The 22,500-nt window shown below is 46.5% G+C and overlaps 2 protein-coding genes across 2 annotated transcripts in view; both read left to right on the top strand.

Annotated features, from left to right (window-relative positions):
* Positions 1–15,174, top strand: part of LOC306919195 (large neutral amino acids transporter small subunit 4-like) — a gene marked incomplete at both ends in the record, with an annotated part of 40,922 nt that extends 25,748 nt beyond the window's left edge. The window contains 9 exons of the mRNA XM_079532016.1: positions 1,596–1,729; positions 3,770–3,836; positions 4,582–4,822; positions 5,270–5,410; positions 6,687–6,816; positions 9,683–9,815; positions 10,265–10,338; positions 11,417–11,540; positions 15,004–15,174. Coding sequence (XP_079388142.1) covers positions 1,596–1,729; positions 3,770–3,836; positions 4,582–4,822; positions 5,270–5,410; positions 6,687–6,816; positions 9,683–9,815; positions 10,265–10,338; positions 11,417–11,540; positions 15,004–15,174 — 1,215 coding nt within the window. The remainder of the gene's footprint in view (positions 1–1,595; positions 1,730–3,769; positions 3,837–4,581; positions 4,823–5,269; positions 5,411–6,686; positions 6,817–9,682; positions 9,816–10,264; positions 10,339–11,416; positions 11,541–15,003) is intronic.
* A 2,846-nt stretch (positions 15,175–18,020) lies between these two features.
* The window catches only part of LOC306919196 (phosphatidylinositol transfer protein beta isoform-like), a gene marked incomplete at its 5' end in the record, with an annotated part of 60,532 nt that continues 56,052 nt past the window's right edge, over positions 18,021–22,500 (top strand). Inside the window, 2 exons of the mRNA XM_079532017.1 lie at positions 18,021–18,298; positions 19,022–19,085. Of these exons, the coding sequence (XP_079388143.1) occupies positions 18,021–18,298; positions 19,022–19,085 (342 nt within the window). The remainder of the gene's footprint in view (positions 18,299–19,021; positions 19,086–22,500) is intronic.

Below are 22,500 nucleotides of genomic sequence, written 5' to 3' on the forward strand. Positions count from 1 at the left end.
CATGGTGATACATCACATACATAGAAATAGAACAATAGAACAACACATGGTGATACATCACATACATAGAAATAGAACAATAGAACAACACATGGTGATACATCACATACATAGAAATAGAACAATAGAACAACACATGGTGATACATCACATACATAGAAACAGAACAATAGAACAACACATGGTGATACATCACATACATAGAAACAGAACAATAGAACAACACATGGTGATACATCACATACATAGAAATAGAACAACACATGGTGATACATCACATACATAGAAATATACCAATAGAACAACACATGGTGACTACATAACTATGAGTCTACACTATATAGTGCTATGTCTACATAACTATGAGTCTACACTATAGAGTGCTATGTCTACATAACTATGAGTCTACACTATATAGTGCTATGTCTACATAACTATGAGTCTACACTATATAGTGCTATGTCTACATAACTATGAGTCTACACTATAGAGTGCTATGTCTACATAACTATGAGTCTACACTATAGAGTGCTATGTCTACATAACTATGAGTCTACACTATAGAGTGCTATGTCTACATAACTATGAGTCTACACTATAGAGTGCTATGTCTACATAACTATGAGTCTACACTATAGAGTGCTATGTCTACATAACTATGAGTCTACACTATAGAGTGCTATGTCTACATAACTATGAGTCTACACTATAGAGTGCTATGTCTACATAACTATGAGTCTACACTATAGAGTGCTATGTCTACATAAAATGCTATCTAAGTTACATACGTTGAGTCTTTGCGAAGGTGGTCGAGGCTAGTTTAACCTTTGACCTGTAGGGTCGTCGTGGCTAGGGGAGGGGCTACGGGCTAGCGGAGGGGCTACGGGCTAGGGGAGGGGCTACGGGCTGAGATGGTTTTCAGACGGTGGAAGATTGGGACGTATTGTAGGTCATCATGACCTTTGACCTTATGTTTCAGGTGATCTACGACCTCGGGCGACCTTCATGACCTTTGACCTTATGTTTCAGGTGATCTACGACCTCGGGCGACCTTCATGACCTTTGACCTTATGTTTCAGGTGATCTACGACCTTTGGGGCGACCTTCATGACCTTTGACCTTATGTTTCAGGTGATCTACGACCTTTGGGGCGACCTTCATGACCTTTGACCTTATGTTTCAGGTGATCTACGACCTTGGGGCGACCTTCATGACCTTTGACCTTATGTTTCAGGTGATCTACGACCTTTGGGGCGACCTTCATGACCTTTGACCTTATGTTTCAGGTGATCTACGACCTCGGGCGACCTTCATGACCTTTGACCTTATGTTTCAGGTGATCTACGACCTTTGGGGCGACCTTCATGACCTTTGACCTTATGTTTCAGGTGATCTACGACCTTTGGGGCGACCTTCATGACCTTTGACCTTATGTTTCAGGTGATCTACGACCTTTGGGGCGACCTTCATGACCTTTGACCTTATGTTTCAGGTGATCTACGACCTTTGGGGCGACCTTCATGACCTTTGACCTTATGTTTCAGGTGATCTACGACCTTGGGGCGACCTTCATGACCTTTGACCTTATGTTTCAGGTGATCTACGACCTTGGGGCGACCTTCATCGTCATCCTGCTGGTCTGGGCAGCGTGCGCCGGCCTCGTCTTCCTCAACTGCTTCCTCAACTGGCCTCTGGAGCCGTTCCCTGGACCGGAAGATATGGACTACACGTAAGACCCCCTAAACCTATCCCCATAGACCCCCTATACACCTCTATACACCTCTATAAACCTCTATACACCTCTGGAGCCGTTCCCTGGGCCAGAAGATATGGACTACACGTAAGACCCCCTAAACCTATCCCCATAGACCCCCTATACACCTCTATACACCTATATACACCTCTATACACACCCCTACACACCCCTACACACCCCTGCACACCCCTATAAACCTCTATAAACCTCTATAAACCTCTATACACCTCTGGAGCCGTTCCCTGGGCCAGAAGATATGGACTACACGTAATGAAAGCTGACACCATCCAGGTGTCAGTGTGAAGTCATCCAGGTGTCAGTGTGAAGTCATCCAGGTGTCAGTGTGAAGTCATCCAGGTGTCAGTATCCAGGTGTCAGTGTGAACTCATCCAGGTGTCAGTGTGAACTCATCCAGGTGTCAGTGTGAACTCATCCAGGTGTCAGTGTGAACTCATCCAGGTGTCAGTGTGAACTCATCCATGTGTCAGTGTGAAGTCATCCAGGTGTCAGTGTGAAGTCATCCAGGTGTCAGTGTGAAGTCATCCAGGTGTCAGTGTGAAGTCATCCAGGTGTCAGTGTGAAGTCATCCAGGTGTCAGTGTGAAGTCATCCAGGTGTCAGTGTGAAGTCATCCAGGTGTCAGTGTGAAGTCATCCAGGTGTCAGTATCCAGGTGTCAGTGTGAACTCATCCAGGTGTCAGTGTGAACTCATCCAGGTGTCAGTGTGAACTCATCCAGGTGTCAGTGTGAACTCATCCATGTGTCAGTGTGAAGTCATCCAGGTGTCAGTGTGAAGTCATCCAGGTGTCAGTGTGAAGTCATCCAGGTGTCAGTGTGAAGTCATCCAGGTGTCAGTGTGAAGTCATCCAGGTGTCAGTGTGAACTCATCCAGGTGTCAGTGTGAAGTCATCCAGGTGTCAGTGTGAAGTCATCCAGGTGTCAGTGTGAAGTCATCCAGGTGTCAGTGTGAAGTCATCCAGGTGTCAGTGTGAAGTCATCCAGGTGTCAGTGTGAACTCATCCAGGTGTCAGTGTGAACTCATCCAGGTGTCAGTGTGAACTCATCCAGGTGTCAGTGTGAACTCATCCAGGTGTCAGTGTGAACTCATCCAGGTGTCAGTGTGAACTCATCCAGGTGTCAGTGTGAACTCATCCAGGTGTCAGTGTGAACTCATCCAGGTGTCAGTGTGAACTGGCCCGTATATATATATACTGTATTTAAAGTAAGTCTTTACCCCCCCATACCCCCCCTCTCCATGCCCCCCCCCTCTCCATACCCCCCCTCTCCATGCCCCCCCCCTCTCCATGCCCCCCCCCTCTCCATGCCCCCCCTCTCCATGCCCCCCCCCTCTCCATGCCCCCCCCCCTCTCCATGCCCCCCCTCTCCATGCCCCCCCCCTCTCCATGCCCCCCCCCTCTCCATGCCCCCCCTCTCCATGCCCCCCCTCTCCATGCCCCCCCCCCTCTCCATGCCCCCCCCCTCTCCATGCCCCCCCTCTCCATGCCCCCCCTCTCCATGCCCCCCCCCCTCTCCATACCCCCCCTCTCCATACCCCCCCTCTCCATGCCCCCCCCCTCTCCATACCCCCCCTCTCCATACCCCCCCTCTCCATGCCCCCCCCCTCTCCATGCCCCCCCCCTCTCCATGCCCCCCCCCCTCTCCATACCCCCCCTCTCCATGCCCCCCCTCTCCATGCCCCCCCCCCTCTCCATGCCCCCCCCCTCTCCATGCCCCCCCCCTCTCCATGCCCCCCCCCCTCTCCATACCCCCCCTCTCCATGCCCCCCCCTCTCCATACCCCCCCTCTCCATGCCCCCCCCCTCTCCATACCCCCCCCTCTCCATGCCCCCCCCTCTCCATACCCCCCCTCTCCATGCCCCCCCCTCTCCATACCCCCCCTCTCCATGCCCCCCCCCTCTCCATACCCCCCCTCTCCATGCCCCCCCCCCCCCCCTCTCCATACCCCCCCTCTCCATACCCCCCCTCTCCATGCCCCCCCCCCCCCCCCCCCCCAGGGTGAAGATCAAGTTCAGCTGGCTGGGCTTCGACCACAAGATCACTGGGAAGCAGTTCTACCGTCAGGTAGTTCTACTAACCTTTTGACCGCCAGGAACATTTTTCCTCCCATCGCGCCACACCCGGAAAAGCCGTTTTAACAGCGATGTATTCTTTAATACATGTTTTAATACGATCGCATCGTTAGCTACCGTTCGTTAGCACAACAGTTGCGGCCATTTTGAAGATGCGCGCGCATCCACTTCAATTCTAAGCCCTGCACTCAAATGCCTGTAACTCAGAAACGACATTGAGGGGGCCGTTTCTGGTGAAAACGAGGGTTTTCAACGGGCTGTAGCAGGCGCGCTGACACTCGCGGTCGGGTTTTTCCACTGCCGAGTAAGACAACAACAACCGGTCATGACACCACAAACAGCAGTTTGTCATTGTAACTTCCGGTTACGGATATTTGGCTCTTCAAAGTAAGTGTTACGCGCGATTAAACCATGGCAATACGCGATCGAGGGATTAATTAATTGAAGCGGGGAATGGGTTTTAATATATATATATATTAAATCACTTCAGTGATGCTTGCGGAACTCGACTACGTCTCGTTCCTGACCGCATCACTGTCGTGGCAATAATCACGTTAAGCCACACCCTCTCGTGTAATATTGCTTTATTATCATGTTGTACCTCCAGGTGACCAGCGTGGGGCGCTGTCTCACCTCTAAATATTAAACCATATTATCATGTTGTACCGCCAGGTGACCAGCGTGGGGCGCTGTCTCACCTCTAAATATTAAACCATATTATCATGTTGTACCGCCAGGTGACCACCGTGGGGCGCCGTCTCAGCGTGGGACACTCCATGAAGCTTCATCATCACCATCATCATGACAACCAGCTGGCAGCCAATCAGGAGCAGCCCAGAGACCAGCTGTCAGCCAATCAGGAGCAGGAGGCCGGTCAGCTGGCCAATCAGGAGGCCGGTCAGCTGGCCAATCAGGAGGCCAGCAAGCTGTGTCTGTCCACCGTTGACCTGGAGGTCAACTGCGACGCCAAGGAAGAGAGTAAGAGGCTTTGTGATTGGTTGAAGACAGTAAGAGGCTGTGTGATTGGTTGAAGACAGTAAGAAGCCTTGTGATTGGTTGAAGAGAGTAAGAGGCTTTTTGATTGGTTGAAGACAGTAAGAGTCTACTCCTTCATGCTATTAATTTAAATGTATTATTAATAAAGTATTTATATTAATATTAGTATTTATATATTCCCTAGACTCCTTCATGCAGAGCGTAGTGTTTATATTATATTATATATTCCCTAGACTCCTTCATGCAGAGCGTAGTATTTATATTATATTATATATTCCCTAGACTCCTTCCTGCAGAGCGTAGTATTTATATCATATCATATATTCCCTAGACTCCTTCATGCAGAGCGTAGTATTTATATCATATCATATATTCCCTAGACTCCTTCATGCAGAGCGTAGTATTTATATCATATCATATATTCCCTAGACTCCTTCATGCAGAGCGTGTTCTCGTCCATCTTCATGCTCAGTCTGATAACGATGTGCGTCACCCAGCTGAGGCTGATCTTCTACATGGGAGCCATGAACACCATCCTGGAGTCCCTGACCGATGGAGACCTGACCAGAGGTTAGTCCACCTCCCTGACCCCCTCCCTGACCCTGACCACCTCCCTGACCCCCTCCCTGACCACCTCCCTGACCACCTCCTTGACCACCTCCCTGACCACCTCCCTGACCACCTCCCTGACCACCTCCTTGACCCTGACCCCCTCCCTGACCACCTCCCTGACCACCTCCCTGACCACCTCCCTGACCACCTCCCTGACCCTAACCCTGACCACCTCCCTGACCACCTCCTTGACCCTGACCCCCTCCCTGACCACCTCCCTGACCACCTCCCTGACCACCTCCCTGACCACCTCCCTGACCACCTCCCTGACCCCCTCCCTGACCACCTCCCTAACCCTGACCACCTCCCTGACCACCTCCCTGACCACCTCCCTGACCCCCTCCCTGACCCCCTCCCTGACCCCCTCCCTGACCCCCTCCCTGACCCTAACCCTGACCCCCTCCCTGACCCCCTCCCTGACCCTAACCCTGACCCCCTCCCTGACCCTAACCCTGACCCCCTCCCTGACCCTAACCCTGACCCCCTCCCTGACCACCTCCCTGACCACCTCCCTGACCACCTCCCTGAGTGAGTGAGTGAGTGAGTGAGTGAGCGTGCGTGCGTGCGTGTGCGGACACTTTCTTCTTCTTCCTTCATAATAATCGTGTGCCGCTAAGCGCTAACGCTAACCTCTCTCTGCTGCTGCTTTCCTTTCTCCTCTCGCCACTTCCTGTTTCCTGCTTCCTGTTTCCTGTTGTTGTGGCTTCAGTGCAGACGATGGAAGTCGGTAAGAAATCCCAGAGTCAGCGCAGTGTGCGTGTGTGCGTTCTGCTTGTGTGCGTGCGTGCGTGCGTGCGTGCGTGCGTGCGTGCGTGCTTGTGCGTGCGTGCGTGCGTGCGTGCGTGCGTGCGTGCGTGCGTGTGCTTGTGCGTGCGTGTGTGCGTGCGTGCAGATTGCCGGACGTACGATAATTATCGTATTAAAATGATTATTTTTTAAATAATACCCAGGTTTTCACCGAAATTATTCTTTCACAATATTTTGTGAAATGATGAAATATTAAAGAAGAGTGGCTCAAGTTGCCATTTGATTTCTGTACTTCAATATATTTTGATGAGAAATATTTATTATGGAATATTTTATACATTGTGTAAAATATACCTGTGTTTAGTGATGGTTTGACAAAATTGATGTTAAGTGTTCTAGAGTCAATATCTCTCTCTCTCTCTCTCTCTCTCTCTCTCTCTCTCTCTCTCTCTCTGTCCCTCTATGTCTCTCTATGTCTCTCTCTCAGTGAGCGTGTACACGTCCATATTTGGCGTCCTCCAGCTGCTGTGTTTAGTAACGTCTCCTGTGATTGGCTACATCATGGACTGGAAACTGAAAGACTGTGAGGAGGCGGAGTCAGACGGCAAAGTCAAGAGGTACGCACGCACGCACGCACGCACGCACGCACGCACGCACGCACGCACGCACGCACGCACGCACGTACACACACACACACACACACACACACACACACACACACACACACACACACACACACACACACACCTATGGCACCAAAATGTGGAACGCCCTACCAACAGTCGTTAAGACAGGCAAATCCCTTGACTCCTTCAAAACCGCTCTCAAAGGGTGATTATGATGATTTCCTGGCTATATAGAAGTGTCTGTTCGTACGTCTCTAAATGTTACGATGAATTGAACAAGGTGGACCCTCTTGTAAACAAGTGTATGCTTTATGGTGTCGTCCACTCACAGTTAACACCATGGAGGCCCGGGGCGGAGATCTCCGTCAAGTTCAAGGTCATGGTCAAGTGCCCAAGCCGGAGATTGATAAATAGGACGGAGATTAATGATATCAAAACCGATCGATTCGCTCCACAGCCTAGGAGCGCTTGTTGCCCAATCCGATGACGTGTCAAACAGTAACACGTCATCGAAAATGTTCCCTGCCTGTTTAGCTGACGAAAACGAAAATCTTAAAACGTTCATGAATGAATGAATGAATGAATGAATGAAAAACTTTATTCCGAACATTATAAAAAATTAGACAAAAGTCAAAGAATTAAAATAAGTTCAATATAGAACAAATAAAATAATATTCCAAAACAAAAACCACAACAACAAAAAAGAACCAAGCCTCACTGGCTGCAAGTATAATTATTATTATTTCTTTTTTTTTTACTTTTATATGTTCGGAAAGGAGTAGGGAGAAGTTAAAAAACGTATATAACCCTACCCATTAATAACTTAATTTCAGCGTCATCGCTTGACGTCATTACTTAAATACCAACATGGTATAAACTAAATGAAATAATTCACAACAAATAAATTAATTGCATAATTAAATAATGTAATAGTGTAAGTCATATATATTTATAAACATGTATATGCTCTATAATTGCGAACGCAGTGATTGCGAACGCAGTGAGCATTTACTATGAGACCCAGTTAACTTAAAAAAAAAACTTAACTTAAAAAGGAAAAACGCACACACACAAAAAACTTAACTTAAAAACAAACTTAACTTAAAAAAAAACTTAACTTAAAAAAAAAGGAAAAAGGAAAAACGCACACACAAAAAACTTAACTTAAAAAAAAACTTAACTTAAAAAAAACTTAACTTAAAAAAAAAACTTAAAAAGGAAAAACGCACACACACAAAAAACTTAACTTAAAAACAAACTTAACTTAAAAAAAAACTTAACTTAAAAAAAAAGGAAAAAGGAAAAACGCACACACAAAAAACTTAACTTAAAAAAAAACTTAACTTAAAAAAAACTTAACTTAAAAAAAAAACTTAAAAAGGAAAAACGCACACACACAAAAAACGTAACTTAAAAAAAAACTTAACTTAAAAAAAAACTTAACTTAAAAAAAAACTTAACTTAAAAAAAAAACTTAAAAAGGAAAAACGCACACACACAAAAAACTTAAAAAAAAAAAACCTAAAAAAGAAACACGCACGCACGCACACACTAAAAAAAACTTGAAAAAACATTGAATTTAAAAAAACTTAACTTAAAAAAAACCTTAAAAAGTACGTAATTTATTCTAATTGTTGTTATTGCAATTTACGAGCTGCGTTCGCTTCCCGCGTTTGCGCGTCTTACTTGTGTATTCAATTCTATATATCATATTATCAATACAAAATACTCCTATTTACATACAAGTACAATTATCTAAATGATATGTCTGTGTCATTGTAACTCTTCCTCTCTATACCTCATAATAATGCATTCTTTATATCTTTTTTTTAACTGGTTCACACTTGAGCATTGCTTGAGTTCCACATGCATACTGTTCCATAGTTTTACTCCACATATTGAAATACAAAATGATTTTAGTGTTGTCCGAGCCACTCTGGTTTTTAGATTTAGTTCCCCCCTTAAATTATATTCATAACTCCGATCTAAATCATCCCGTCTAATTCTGAAAAAAAGATCCTGTGTTTGACGGCCTTCCGCGGTCCAGTCGCTAGTCGCAATAAATTTATTCTTACCTCCCGTTGTTGTCGATCGACTCTAGAGTGGTGTGGCTATTGTTAGCTGCTACACAGATATGCACAACAACTTCCGGTGCGCCGGTAAAAGTGGTCTGGGCGCTATAAATGATGGGCACATGGATTAAATGGATTAAATAGGTCCGGGCAAGCAATGTGACCAATCAGAATCAAGCATTCGACCAAGCCATGTAATAAATATAATATGTGATACGCAAGTTCAACTCCTTTAGGCCTGACTCACACGTGCACAACAGATTGATGTATGCTTGTTGTTTGAGACTTGTTTACTGATGCAAGCTCTCAATGCATTTCCAATGGGAGTCACATGGTTTGACACAACATTGTTGTTGTATGAGGGGGAGGGGGGCAGTCGAAACACAGCCGAAAGCCGTACAACACAAATGTTGTGTCGAACCATGTGTCTCCCATTGGAAATGCATTGCGAGCTTGCATGAGTAAACAAGTCTCATACATCTAGCATGCATCAATGTTAGCTAGTTGTAAAGGTGTGAGTGAGGCCTTAGAGTGCTATGCTTGCTCATTCTAAAGGAGCAGAGCTTGTGTAGTACTTGGTACAACCTGGTGGAGGCGTTGGTACGTACGTTTCAATAATATGGTCAGTATTTTCATTGAAATTGAATTTGCTGTCAATACATGTGCGTATTTAAAATGGCCACTATTTGTCCACTGACAAGTTATTTTGTTCTACGCGTGCGTGCGTGCGTGCGTGCGTGCGTGCGTGCGTGCGTGCGTGTTTGTGTGTGTGTGTACGTGCACAGTGACCCCTCAGAGCGAGGTCGTCCAGATAAACGCATCCAGAAGATCATCAACGCCACCAGAGCGTTCATCTTCACCAACATCCTGCTGGTGGCTTTTGGAATTACATGTCTGATCCCCAGCCTGCCCTTACAGGTTATTATTATTGTTGTTGTTGTTATTATTAGATATTAGAACCATTTAGTGACAGACAGACAGACAGGCAGACAGACAGACAGACAGACAGACAGACAGACAGACAGACAGACAGACAGACAGACAGAGGGGGGGGGGGGGGGGGTGGAGGGGGAGACATGCGTGAGGAACTGACATGGTGATGCAGCTGATATGGTGTGATATGAAGTGTTGCAGTGACACCCGCTGGTCAGACGGTGTAACTGCATGTTGTTTTTCTCTTGTGCTCCTGTTTAATTGTAATAATTATTATTCTATTGATTGATTGATTGATTGATACATAATGAATAATGATGTATATACTGTAATTATGTATAATTATTTGTATACTACTGATACTACTAATACTGATACTAATACTAATACTAATACTAATACTAATAATAATAATAATAATAATGTTTCCTCAGATCTTCTCCTTCGTTCTTCACACCATCGTCAGAGGATTCATCCACTCTGCCGTAGGAGGACTCTATGCAGCTGTGTAAGTCTGTGTGTGTGTGTGTGTGTGTGTGTGTGTGTGTGTGTGTGTGTGTGTGTGTGTGTGTGTGTGTGTGTGTGTGTGTGTGTGTGTGTGTGTGTGTGTGTGTGTGTGTGTGTGCGTGCGTGCGTGCATGTCTTACTTTTGACTCATATTGTTGGGTTTTTTTACCCCAGGGGTCAGGGTTCAGGGGTCAGGGTTCAGGGTTCAGGGGTCAGGGTTCAGGGGTCAGGGGTCAGGGTTCACGGGTCAGGGTTCAGGGGTCAGGGGTCAGGGTTCAGGGGTCAGGGTTCATGGTTCCTCACCATGTTGGCTTGTGGTGAACATTTTGGTAGGACATTTTGAAAAGTTTTAAATTAAGAAGAAAAGAAGAAAAAAGTAGTACATTCGTTTTTTTCCACAGACGTACAAAATGACACATGATGTCCTGTTTGTCCTGTTTGTCCCTCACAGGTACCCGTCCTCTAGTTAACTCTGTTTGTCCTGTTTGTCCTGTTTGTCCCTCACAGGTACCCGTCCTCTAGTTAACTCTGTTTGTCCTGTTTGTCCCTCACAGGTACCCGTCCTCTAGTTAACTCTGTTTGTCCTGTTTGTCCCTCACAGGTACCCGTCCTCTAGTTAACTCTGTTTGTCCTGTTTGTCCTGTTTGTCCCTCACAGGTACCCGTCCTCTAGTTAACTCTGTCTGTCCTGTTTGTCCCTCACAGGTACCCGTCCTCTAGTTAACTCTGTTTGTCCTGTTTGTCCTGTTTGTCCCTCACAGGTACCCGTCCTCTAGTTAACTCTGTCTGTCCTGTTTGTCCCTCACAGGTACCCGTCCTCTAGTTAACTCTGTTTGTCCTGTTTGTCCCTCACAGGTACCCGTCCTCTAGTTAACTCTGTTTGTCCTGTTTGTCCCTCACAGGTACCCGTCCTCTAGTTAACTCTGTTTGTCCTGTTTGTCCCTCACAGGTACCTGTCCTCTAGTTAACTCTGTTTGTCCTGTTTGTCCCTCACAGGTACCCGTCCTCTAGTTAACTCTTTGCGTGCTGTTTCTCCAGGTATCCGTCCTCTAGTTAACTCTTCGTGTGCTGTTTCTCCAGGTATCCGTCGTCTCAGTTCGGCAGCCTGACGGGGATGCAGTCTCTGATCTCTGCTCTGTTCGCTCTGCTGCAGCAGCCTCTGTTCATGGCCATGGTGGGACCCCTGGAGAAGGACCCTCTCTGGGTAAGATATGTACCCTAAACACTGTGGTGGGACCCCTGGAGAAGGACCCTCTCTGGGTAAGATATGTACCCTAAACACTGTGGTGGGACCCCTGGAGAAGGACCCTCTCTGGGTAAGATATGTACCCTAAACACTGTGGTGGGACCCCTGGAGAAGGACGCTTTATGGGTAAGATTATAACCAGCGCTTAATTTCAGCCGGAGCTTGGCGGAGCTCAGCTCCGGTACCTGTCACTTGAGCTCCCCTACCTGTAGAGGCAGCTCCGGTAGCTGTAGAGGGCGCTCCGCCACCCCAAATGCACATTACAATATACAATATGTCTCTATTATTATTTTAGTTTCATTTTCAAGTCAACTAGGCTTCTTCCTCGTCATAGTTACTTCTATTTCCAGTATGATTCCAAAATAAAACATGGCTTGAATGATCACATTGCAAGTACAAACAAAAAAACACTCTGGAACCCGGTGTTGTGAGGCTCACTGTTGACGGTGTCGGATGCGTAAATAAAAACAACTCTCGTCTCCACTTTTGCATCTGTTGTCGTTCGTTGCATATGGAATATGGAACTTTCATACTTTTATGGAGCAATAGATTACTGCTATTACTTGGAGTTTAGCCTTGGGGACAGCATGCGTTTTGTTTTCAATACAAAATACCTGGTGAGTTCTTATGAACAGAACTGACTGCATTACCAAATCTCGCAAAGACACCCGGCTTTACAACATGGGTCGATCAGAATCGAATATCATAACGCTTGCTTTGGTGGGCCCAAAAAAACTAGTACAGAATGAAGTAGTAGTAGCATTATTGAGTTTCATCATCATCATCATCATCGGAGGAGGAGGAGGAGGAGGCGGAGGAGGAACTTGGATAAGGACAACAACGACGCAGGTATTTAGCATTGCATGTTCTGATGATGGGCCACCCTAACTTTTTATACTGTATTTTATACAGTATCTAATATAGAACTGCAAATGCCTACTGTAGTTGTGAACGTGTGTGTTGTGAGCCGGCGGGCCCCTGTGTAAACTGCTGCTGCAAATGTTATTGATTGACTGATTGGAAATGTTATTCAGTTTGTAGAATGGGTACAGTTCAAACGAAAGTAGCCTACACAGGTCAATACAAAATCTGACTGCTACGAGTAGGCTATAAAACCAGAAAAAGAAAATGACTTGTTACTTCAGGGTCCTCCATTTTCAATTCATCAGAACATTTAAAGACATAAAAACGTCTATATGCTACTCTATTATGTTCTGATGGTTGTGCTAAAAAAGGCAAAAAAACGGGATAAAAACCGTGCATGCGCACGTGCACGCACCCGAGCTCCGGCACCTAAGAATTTAGAAATTAAGCACTGATTATAACCCTAAACACCATGGTGGGACCCTGGAGAAGGACCCTTTATGGGTAAGATTATCTACCGCTGAGCACACAGCAGTAAACAAACAAACTCCAACCGTGCGTGCGTGCGTGCGTGCGTGCGTGCGTGCGTGCATAAATAAATCAGTGTAAATGTGAGTTCAATATAACGTAACCAAAACTATTCTCTTCTTATTTCTTTGTTTCTATTGTGTTGTTGTTTCTATTGTGGTGTTGTTTCTATTGTGTTGTTGTTTCTATTGTGTTGTTGTTTCTATTGTGTTGTTGTTTCTATTGTGTTGTGGAATTTCATGAACTGACTCAAATCATGACAAATATGGGAGACGACACACAGAAATAAATGCCAAAAATGTATTTATTTGAAACTAGATTAAACATAAATGATACTTAACTTTTAGAGTGGGGTGTGAGTAGTCAGTTAAACTAGATTAAACATAAATGATACTTAACTTTTAGAGTGGGGTGTGAGTAGTCAGTTAAACTAGATTAAACATAAATGATACTTAACTTTTAGAGTGGGGTGTGAGTAGTCAGTTAAACTAGATTAAACATAAATGATACTTAACTTTTAGAGTGGGGTGTGAGTAGTCAGTTAAACTAGATTAAACATAAATGATACTTAACTTTTAGAGTGGGGTGTGAGTAGTCAGTTGTATCACCGTCCTCGCTCACGCGTGTGCATACATTTCTCCCCCTTTCCACGCCCCCTTCCGCAGCTAGTGGTGAACTGGAGAATCTAAATACATTTCCTAATGTTAAAACAACTCAAATAAGTAGAATAAACCTTACCTTTACAAAACAGTAGTTTGTGGCTTGTGAAAATACCTATTTTAACATGGAAGCCTATGGACCGCAGAAAACACCACTAGCTCCAAAAGGGGGCGTGGAAAGGGGGCGGGGAAATGCTGTGAGATAGGCCTATCGGACCCTAATGGGTCCATTTGGTTCCATGTTTAACTGTCAGAGTTAAATTAACATTGATTTTACAATATAAATTGGGGTCAAAGAGATAGAAATGGCATTAAATGGGGGTCCGTAGACTAATAAGGGCCTTTCTCGGCCCCGCCCCTCTCCTCTCGGCCCCACCCCTCTCCCCCTCTCCTCTCGGCCCCACCCCTCTCCTCTCCTCTCGGCCCCGCCCCTCTCCTCTCGGCCACACCCCTCTCCTCTCGGCCCCACCCCTCTCCCCCTCTCCTCTTGGCCCCGCCCCTCTCCTCTCGGGCCCACCCCTCTCCCCCTCTCCTCTTGGCCCCACCCCTCTCCTCTCCTCTCGGCCCCACCCCTCTCCTCTCGGTCCCGCCCCTCTCCTCTCGGCCCCGCCCCTCTCCTCTCGGCCCCACCCCTCTCCTCTCGGCCACACCCCTCTCCTCTCGGCCCCACCCCTCTCCTCTCGGCCCCGCCCCTCTCCTCTCGGCCCCACCCCTCTCCTCTCGGCCACACCCCTCTCCTCTCGGCCCCACCCCTCTCCCCCTCTCCTCTTGGCCCCGCCCCTCTCCTCTCGGGCCCACCCCTCTCCCCCTCTCCTCTCGGCCCCACCCCTGTCCTCTCGGCCCCACCCCTGTCCTCTCGGCCCCACCCCTCTCCTCTCTGCCCCACCCCTCTCCTCTCGGCCCCGCCCCTCTCCTCTCGGCCCCGCCCCTATCCTCTCGGCCCCACCCCTCTCCTCTCGGCCCCACCCCTCTCCTCTCCTCTCTGCCCCACCCCTCTCCTCTCTGCCCCACCCCTCTCCTCTCGGCCCCGCCCCTCTCCTCTCGGCCCCGCCCCTATCCTCTCGGCCCCACCCCTCTCCTCTCGGCCCCACCCCTCTCCTCTCCTCTCTGCCCCACCCCTCTCCTCTCGGCCCCACCCCTCTCCTCTCGGCACCACCCCTCTCCTCTCGGCCCCGCCCCTCTCTCGGCCCCGCCCCTCTCCTCTCGGCCCCACCCCTCTCCTCTCTGTCCTCTCTGTGACCTCTGACCTGTGACCTCTGACCTCTCTGTGACCTCTGTGACCTCTGTCCTCTCTGTGACCTCTAACCTCTCTGTGACCTCTGACCTCTATGTGACCTCTGACCTCTCTGTGACCTCTGTGTCTCCTCCAGGTCAACGTGGGTCTCCTGGTCCTGTCCATGCTGGGGTTCTGTCTTCCTCTCTACCTGCTCTGTCACAGCCGAGACCTGCAGAGACAGAGAGACCACCGTCTGACCTCTGACGACCCCAAGATCTACCTGAAGGCCAGCCAGGGGTCGGCCGGACCCCAGGCCCAGGTCTAGACCCCGTCTAGACCCCAGGCCCAGGTCTAGTCCCCGTCTAGACCCCAGGCCCAAGTCTAGACCCCGTCTAGACCCCAGGCCCAAGTCTAGACCCCGTCGAGACCCCAGGCCCAAGTCTAGACCCCGTCGAGACCCCAGGCCCAAGTCTAGACCCCGTCTAGACCCCAGGGCCCAGTCTAGACCCCGTCTAGACCCCAGGCCCAAGTCTAGACCCCGTCTAGACCCCCGTCTAGACCCTGTCTAGACCCCAGGTCTAAGTCTAGACCCCCGTCTAGACCCCAGGCCCAAGTCTAGACCCCATCTAGACCCCAGGCCCAAGTCTAGACCCCGTCTAGACCCCAGGGCCAAGTCTAGACCCCGTCTAGACCCCAGGCCCAAGTCTAGACGGGGGTCTAGACCCCGTCTAGACCCCAGGGCCAAGTCTAGACCCCGTCTAGACCCCAGGCCCAAGTCTAGACCCCGTCTAGACCCCAGGCCCAAGTCTAGACCCCGTCTAGACCCCAGGCCCAAGTCTAGACCCCGTCTAGACCCCAGACCCAGGTCTAGACCCCGTCTAGACCCCAGGGCCAAGTCTAGACCCTGTCTAGACCCCAGGCCCAAGTCTAGACCCCGTCTAGACCCCCGTCTAGACCCCGTCTAGACCCCAGGCCCAAGTCTAGATGGGGGTCTAGACTTGGCCAGGAAACTTTGTCACTTCACAGAAAGGATTCTCTATGCCAGTATTTGTCAAAACTATTTTTAATGTCAACAAGACCCCCCCCCCCCCAGTGGACACGCCCCCCCCAGTGAGTGGACACACCCTCCAGTGAGTGGACACACCCCCCAGTGAGTGGACACACCCTCCAGTGAGTGGACACGCCCCCTACTGAGTGGACACGCCCCCGGTGAGTGGACACGCCCCCCAGTGAGTGGACACACCCTCCAGTGAGTGGACACACCCCCTAGTGAGTCAATCACCAAACATTCAATTCTGGACACGCGGTGTAGAATTCACCCTTTGTCAGCCTTCTGATTGGTCCCTGACCGACCAACCAGCAGACTCTTTCTGCCTTGTCCCGCCCTGGTTGCACCAGGGGCGGGACTTGACAAAGGGAGGGGCAGAACCAGGGGCGGGACTTGACAAAGGGAGGGGCAGAACCAGGGGCGGGACTTGACAAAGGGAGGGGCAGAACCAGGGGCGGGACTTGACAAAGGGAGGGGCAGAACCAGGGGCGGGACTTGACAAAGGGAGGGGCAGAACCAGGGGCGGGACTTGACAAAGGGAGGGGCAGAACCAGGGGCGGGACTTGACAAAGGGAGGGGCAGAACCAGGGGCGGGACTTGACAAAGGGTGAATTGACAATGAAGGGACAGTTTCGGGTGGTTTGTGTAAAAACGAAGGCGACGGACGGAATGAGATGATTGACGTACGATGATAAGAAAGAGTTTCCCTCACTTCACACGGGTGTGATGGGGTTACGTGTCTGCAGCGGGGGGGGGGGGGGTTACGTGTCCGCAGCGATGGGGGGCGGGCGGGGGGGGGGGGTTACGTGTCCGCAGCGCTCCAAGCTTCAGAGATACACAGGTCTTTGAACATCATGTTATAATGGAGGCTCAATGGAGCTGGATGGGGGAAAATCCCATAGCTGGTGGGGACGTAGGGGGGGGGTTGGGGGGCTACGGATATGTTCGTAGATAGCACAGAAAAAGTTAAAGTACAGCAGCGTAGAACCTGCCCCATCATGTCCACATGAGGAGGAACATTTAATTAATTCACTAATCACTAAAGTAATCAGCAACTATTACACCATTTATAATGTGATTAATCCATCCTCAAATCTTCTACTAAAGGGAAACTTTCACCCTTTTTGCAAAAAACACATTATGTTAATGACGTTTAGAAGATTTAGAACACTTTCCTGGGGGTCTTTATGTGTGTAATATGTGGTTTTAGATATGTTAGATTGTAGCAGTGAGTTCAGTGTCTCTGATGTCATGGACACTGGGCTCACTTACTTCCTGGACTACATTTTGTCTCAGTAAGACTATCCATATCCATGAGGAGGAGCAGTGCACCAAAGCATTATGGGAATTGTAGTCCAGGAAATAAGTGCCCAGTGTCCATGACATCAGAGACACTCTGTGTCAGCGGTGGCCGAACGGTTTGCGGAGCGGTCTTGATACCGGAAGGTCGCCAGTTCGTATCCCCGGACCGGCACGTTAAAATTACCACCGCTGAAGTGCCCTTGAGCAAGGCATTGAACCACTACCATGAAATGTTCTATGAGCAGGGCCTGGCTGTAAACAAGTATCTGATGCTTAGTCCAGTTACCCTGGGTAAATATAGTAACTTTGCTTTGCTTTGCTCTGGGCTCACTGCTAAAATCTAAAACATATAAAACCACATATTTACACACATAAATACCCCCAGGACAGTGTTCTAAATCTTTTAAACGTCATTAACATATATTTATTTTATTGATCAATTTGATTGATTGATTGAAGTATAAAACAGTTTGCAGAATTACAGTACATTTCAAGCACAACTAAATACAAAAACTGTTAACTGTGAGTGGACGACACCATAAAGTATTACACTTGTTTACAAGAGGGTCCACCTTGTTCAATTCATCATAACATTTAGAGACATAACATTTATATTGCCAAAAACAGTTCAAGTTTTACAGGGGACAGTTTTTAATTGCAGCCGTCCGTAGGTGCCCTTTGAGAGCGGTTTTGAAGGAGTCTAGGGATTCACATGTCTTCATGACTGTTGGTAGGGCGTTTCCAAAATGTTCCAAATGTAGTTTCACACACAGACTGAGTCCCGAGTCGGCAGAAATGAGCCGGAAAACACGGAGTGGACTATGGATCCGGATCACCAGCAACGTGTGGGAAACACGGAGTGGATTGTGGATCCGGATCACCAGCAACGTGTGGGAAACACGGAGTGGATTGTGGATCCGGATCACCAGCAACGTGTGGGAAACACGGAGTGGATTGTGGATCCGGATCACCAGCAACGTGTGGGAAACACGGAGTGGATTGTGGATCCGGATCACCAGCAACGTGTGGGAAACACGGAGTGGATTGTGGATCCGGATCACCAGCAACGTGTGGGAAACACGGAGTGGATTGTGGATCCGTCACCCAAAAGACAGATTAGATGTGGAAAAAAAGCTGATCTACAAGCTGATCTACAGCTGATCTACAGCAGATCTACAAGCTCGCAACGCGATGCGAGCTTGTAGATCAGCTGTTTTCAACTATACTTCTTAAACATTTGTTTTTCAAATTTTTTTCTTCTTTGATTTCTTTATGAAATTACTGGGAAAAAGATATCATTGAATTTTGTTGTTTTTAATTCATGAAAAATGTTGAAATGTTTTATTTTTTGAAAATGTTTGAAATTAAATCTAGGGAAAAAAAGTATTTACGGACCCAGTGTTTTAAACACTGACAGAACACAGAACGTGTGTTCCGTATGTGTGTACGAGGCCTCTGACAGAACACAGAACGTGTGTTCCGTATGTGTGTATGAGGCCTCTGACAGAACACAGAACGTGTGTTCCGTATGTGTGTACGAGGCCTCTGACAGAACACAGAACGTGTGTTCCGTATGTGTGTATGAGGCCTCTGACAGAACACATAACGTGTGTTCCGTATGTGTGTACGAGGCCTCTGACAGAACACAGAACGTGTGTTCCGTATGTGTGTATGAGGCCTCTGACAGAACACATAACGTGTGTTCCGTATGTGTGTACGAGGCCTCTGACAGAACACAGAACGTGTGTTCCGTATGTGTGTACGAGGCCTCTGACAGAACACAGAACGTGTGTTCCGTATGTGTGTACGTGGCCTCTGACAGAACACAGAACGTGTGTTCCGTATGTGTGTATGAGGCCTCGGACAGAACACAGAACGTGTGTTCCGTATGTGTGTACGAGGCCTGGGAACCATTTAAAGGTGCAGTGTCAACGAGAGCTTGTTGTGACTAATTAAGATGAATTAAGGCTAATTAGTGGCAGTTAATTATTAAGGGACAGGACGAGGCGATCCGCATGGCCGTACTGTAGCTGCTACTGTACATTATAATTAAAATGGTGTGTTTGCTAAATAATTAAATCAAATCAAATCAACATATGTGACTAAATTTGACTGAGGGACTGCCATTGGATTTTTTTGAATTTTCGTTTTTTCATGTCATATGAAAGCAGGGAATCATAGCTTCAAATTGACATATTGGTTGTTCAGTTTGACCCACCAGTTCTGGAGATATGGCTTATAGAGTAATGTCTTGCAGAGAAACAGCGAGTTGAGAAAACAGGCTTGAAAGGTTCACTTCTGTGGAATCTAACATTACACCTAGCTACATGTTTAAGCATTTATTTCATATTTACATGTCTTCTGTGGTCTCTAACATTACACCTAGCTACATGTTTAAGCATTTATTTCATATGTACATGTCTTCTGTGGTCTCTAACATTACACCTAGCTACATGTATAAGCATTTATTTCATATTTACATGTCTTCTGTGGACTCTAACATTACACCTAGCTACATGTTTGGGCATTTACATATTTACATGTCAATTTCAGCTCTGACACTTATTTCAGACATGCTCTAGTATGTGAAGAGTCTGCCTGTGATATTAGATCATATAAAAAAAATATATGTTTTCCTCCTCTGGTGAAAAGCTGTAATTTGCGCGATGGCAGTCTCTCAGTCAAATCTGGTCACATATAATTGTGTCAGTTCCATGCAGTCGGTCACATCAGGTCATTGTGTTATTGTTATTGTGTTATTGTTATTATTATTTTCTGATCCACATCAGACCATTATTATTACCATTATTATTTGTATATCATTTGTTTGTATTATTATGACATTTTAAACATGTAAGTGTTTGTGTTTGTTTTTTTATTTCTCAGGTTGTATTTCCTTGCAATATGATTAAAATACACGGTGTGATACAGTATCGTTATAATATACAGTATGATATGATTATAAAATACACATTATTGACTTCTATATTTGTTAAAATGTTCATAATGTCGTCACACGCCTGTAGAATGTATATTTGACCTCTTTCTGATTCTGAAAACATGATAATAAAATTATATGGAAATGAGACGATGTTATTTTTTATATATTCACAAAGTTATATATCGCTGTCTGTCTGTCTGTCTGTCTGTCTGTCTGTCTGTCGGTCTGTTATTAACAGTTTGCAGAATTACAGTACATTTCAACTTTTTCAAGCACAAACTCAATACAAAGACTTAACTGTGAGTGGACAACACCATAAAGCATTACACTTGGTTACAAGAGGGTCCACCATGTTCAATTCATCAAAACATTTAGAGACGTACAAATAGACACTTCTATTTAGTCAAAGAACAGAACAGGAATTCATCATAAAGGAGGTAAAAAGGGGAAAGAAACATATACAGTGAGGGGAAAAAGGAGGGGGAGCGGTGGGGGGGGGAATTCAGATTTCACGGAGGCCAGTTTCGAATTGCAGCCGTCCGTAGGTGCCCTTTGAGAGCGGTTTTGAAGGAGTCAAGGGATTTGCATGTCTTAATGACTGTTGGTAGGGCGTTCCACATTTTGGTTGCATAGAAGCGAAAATAATTTAGTCCCTTGTTTGTGCCGAATCTGGGTTGTACATGGTTCGTTGCACTCCCTCTGGTGTTGTGGGTGTGGACTTCGTTAACATTAAGGAAGTATCTAGACAGGTACATGGGTATCTTGGTGGTGTATCGAATCTTGTGGACCAGACCCATTGCAAGATGCTGTACTCTGTCGTCGACCCTAAGCCATTCCAGCCTGTCAACATAACATGATGATAACATGATGTTGGTACCATTAGGAGAGACAACATGATGTTGGTACCATTAGGAGAGATAACATGATGTTGGTACCATTAGGAGAGACAACATGATGTTGGTACCGTTAGGAGAGATAACATGATGTTGGTACCATTAGGAGAGATAACATGATGTTGTTACCGTTAGGATAGATAAAATGAGGTTGGTACCATTAGGAGAGATAACATGGTGTTGGTACCATTAGGAGAGATAACATGGTGTTGGTACCATTAGGAGAGATGACATGATGTTGGTACCGTTAGGAGAGACAACATGATGTTGGTACCATTAGGAGAGATAACATGATGTTGGTACCATTAGAAGAGATAACATGGTGTTGGTACCATTAGCAGAGATAACATGATGTCGGTACCATTAGGAGAGATAACATGATGTTGGTACCATTAGGAGAGATAACATGATGTTGGTACCATTAGGAGAGATAACATGATGTTGGTACCATTAGGAGAGATAACATGATGTTGGTAGGCTACCATTAGGAGAGATAACATGATGTTGGTACCATTAGCAGAGATAACATGATGTTGGTACCATTAGGAGAGATAACATGATGTTGGTACCATTAGGAGAGATAACATGGTGTTGGTACCATTAGGAGAGATAACATGATGTTGGTACCATTAGGAGAGACAACATGATGTTGGTACCATTAGGAGAGACAACATGATGTTGGTACCATTAGGAGAGATAACATGGTGTTGGTACCATTAGGAGAGATAACATGATGTTGGTACCATTAGGAGAGATAACATGATGTTGGTACCATTAGGAGAGATAACATGATGTTGGTACCATTAGGAGAGATAACATGATGTTGGTACCATTAGGAGAGATAACATGATGTTGGTACCATTAGCAGAGATAACATGATGTTGGTACCATTAGGAGAGATAACATGATGTTGGTACCATTAGGAGAGATAACATGGTGTTGGTACCATTAGGAGAGATAACATGATGTCGGTACCATTAGGAGAGATAACATGATGTTGGTACCATTAGGAGAGATAACATGATGTTGGTACCATTAGGAGAGATAACATGATGTTGGTAGGCTACCATTAGGAGAGATAACATGATGTTGGTACCATTAGCAGAGACAACATGATGTTGGTACCATTAGGAGAGATAACATGATGTTGGTACCATTAGGAGAGATAACATGATGTTGGTACCATTAGGAGAGATAACATGATGTTGGTACCATTAGGAGAGATAACATGATGTTGGTACCATTAGGAGAGATAACATGATGTTGGTACCATTAGGAGAGATAACATGATGTTGGTACCATTAGGAGAGATAACATGATGTTGGTACCATTAGGAGAGATAACATGATGTTGGTACCATTAGGAGAGATAACATGATGTTGGTACCATTAGGAGAGATAACATGATGTTGGTACCATTAGGATAGATAACATGGTGTTGGTACCATTAGGAGAGATAACATGATGT

Source organism: Electrona antarctica, assembly GCF_951216825.1.
Source record: "Electrona antarctica genome assembly, contig: scaffold_51, whole genome shotgun sequence".
Classification (NCBI taxonomy): Eukaryota; Metazoa; Chordata; class Actinopteri; order Myctophiformes; family Myctophidae; genus Electrona; species Electrona antarctica.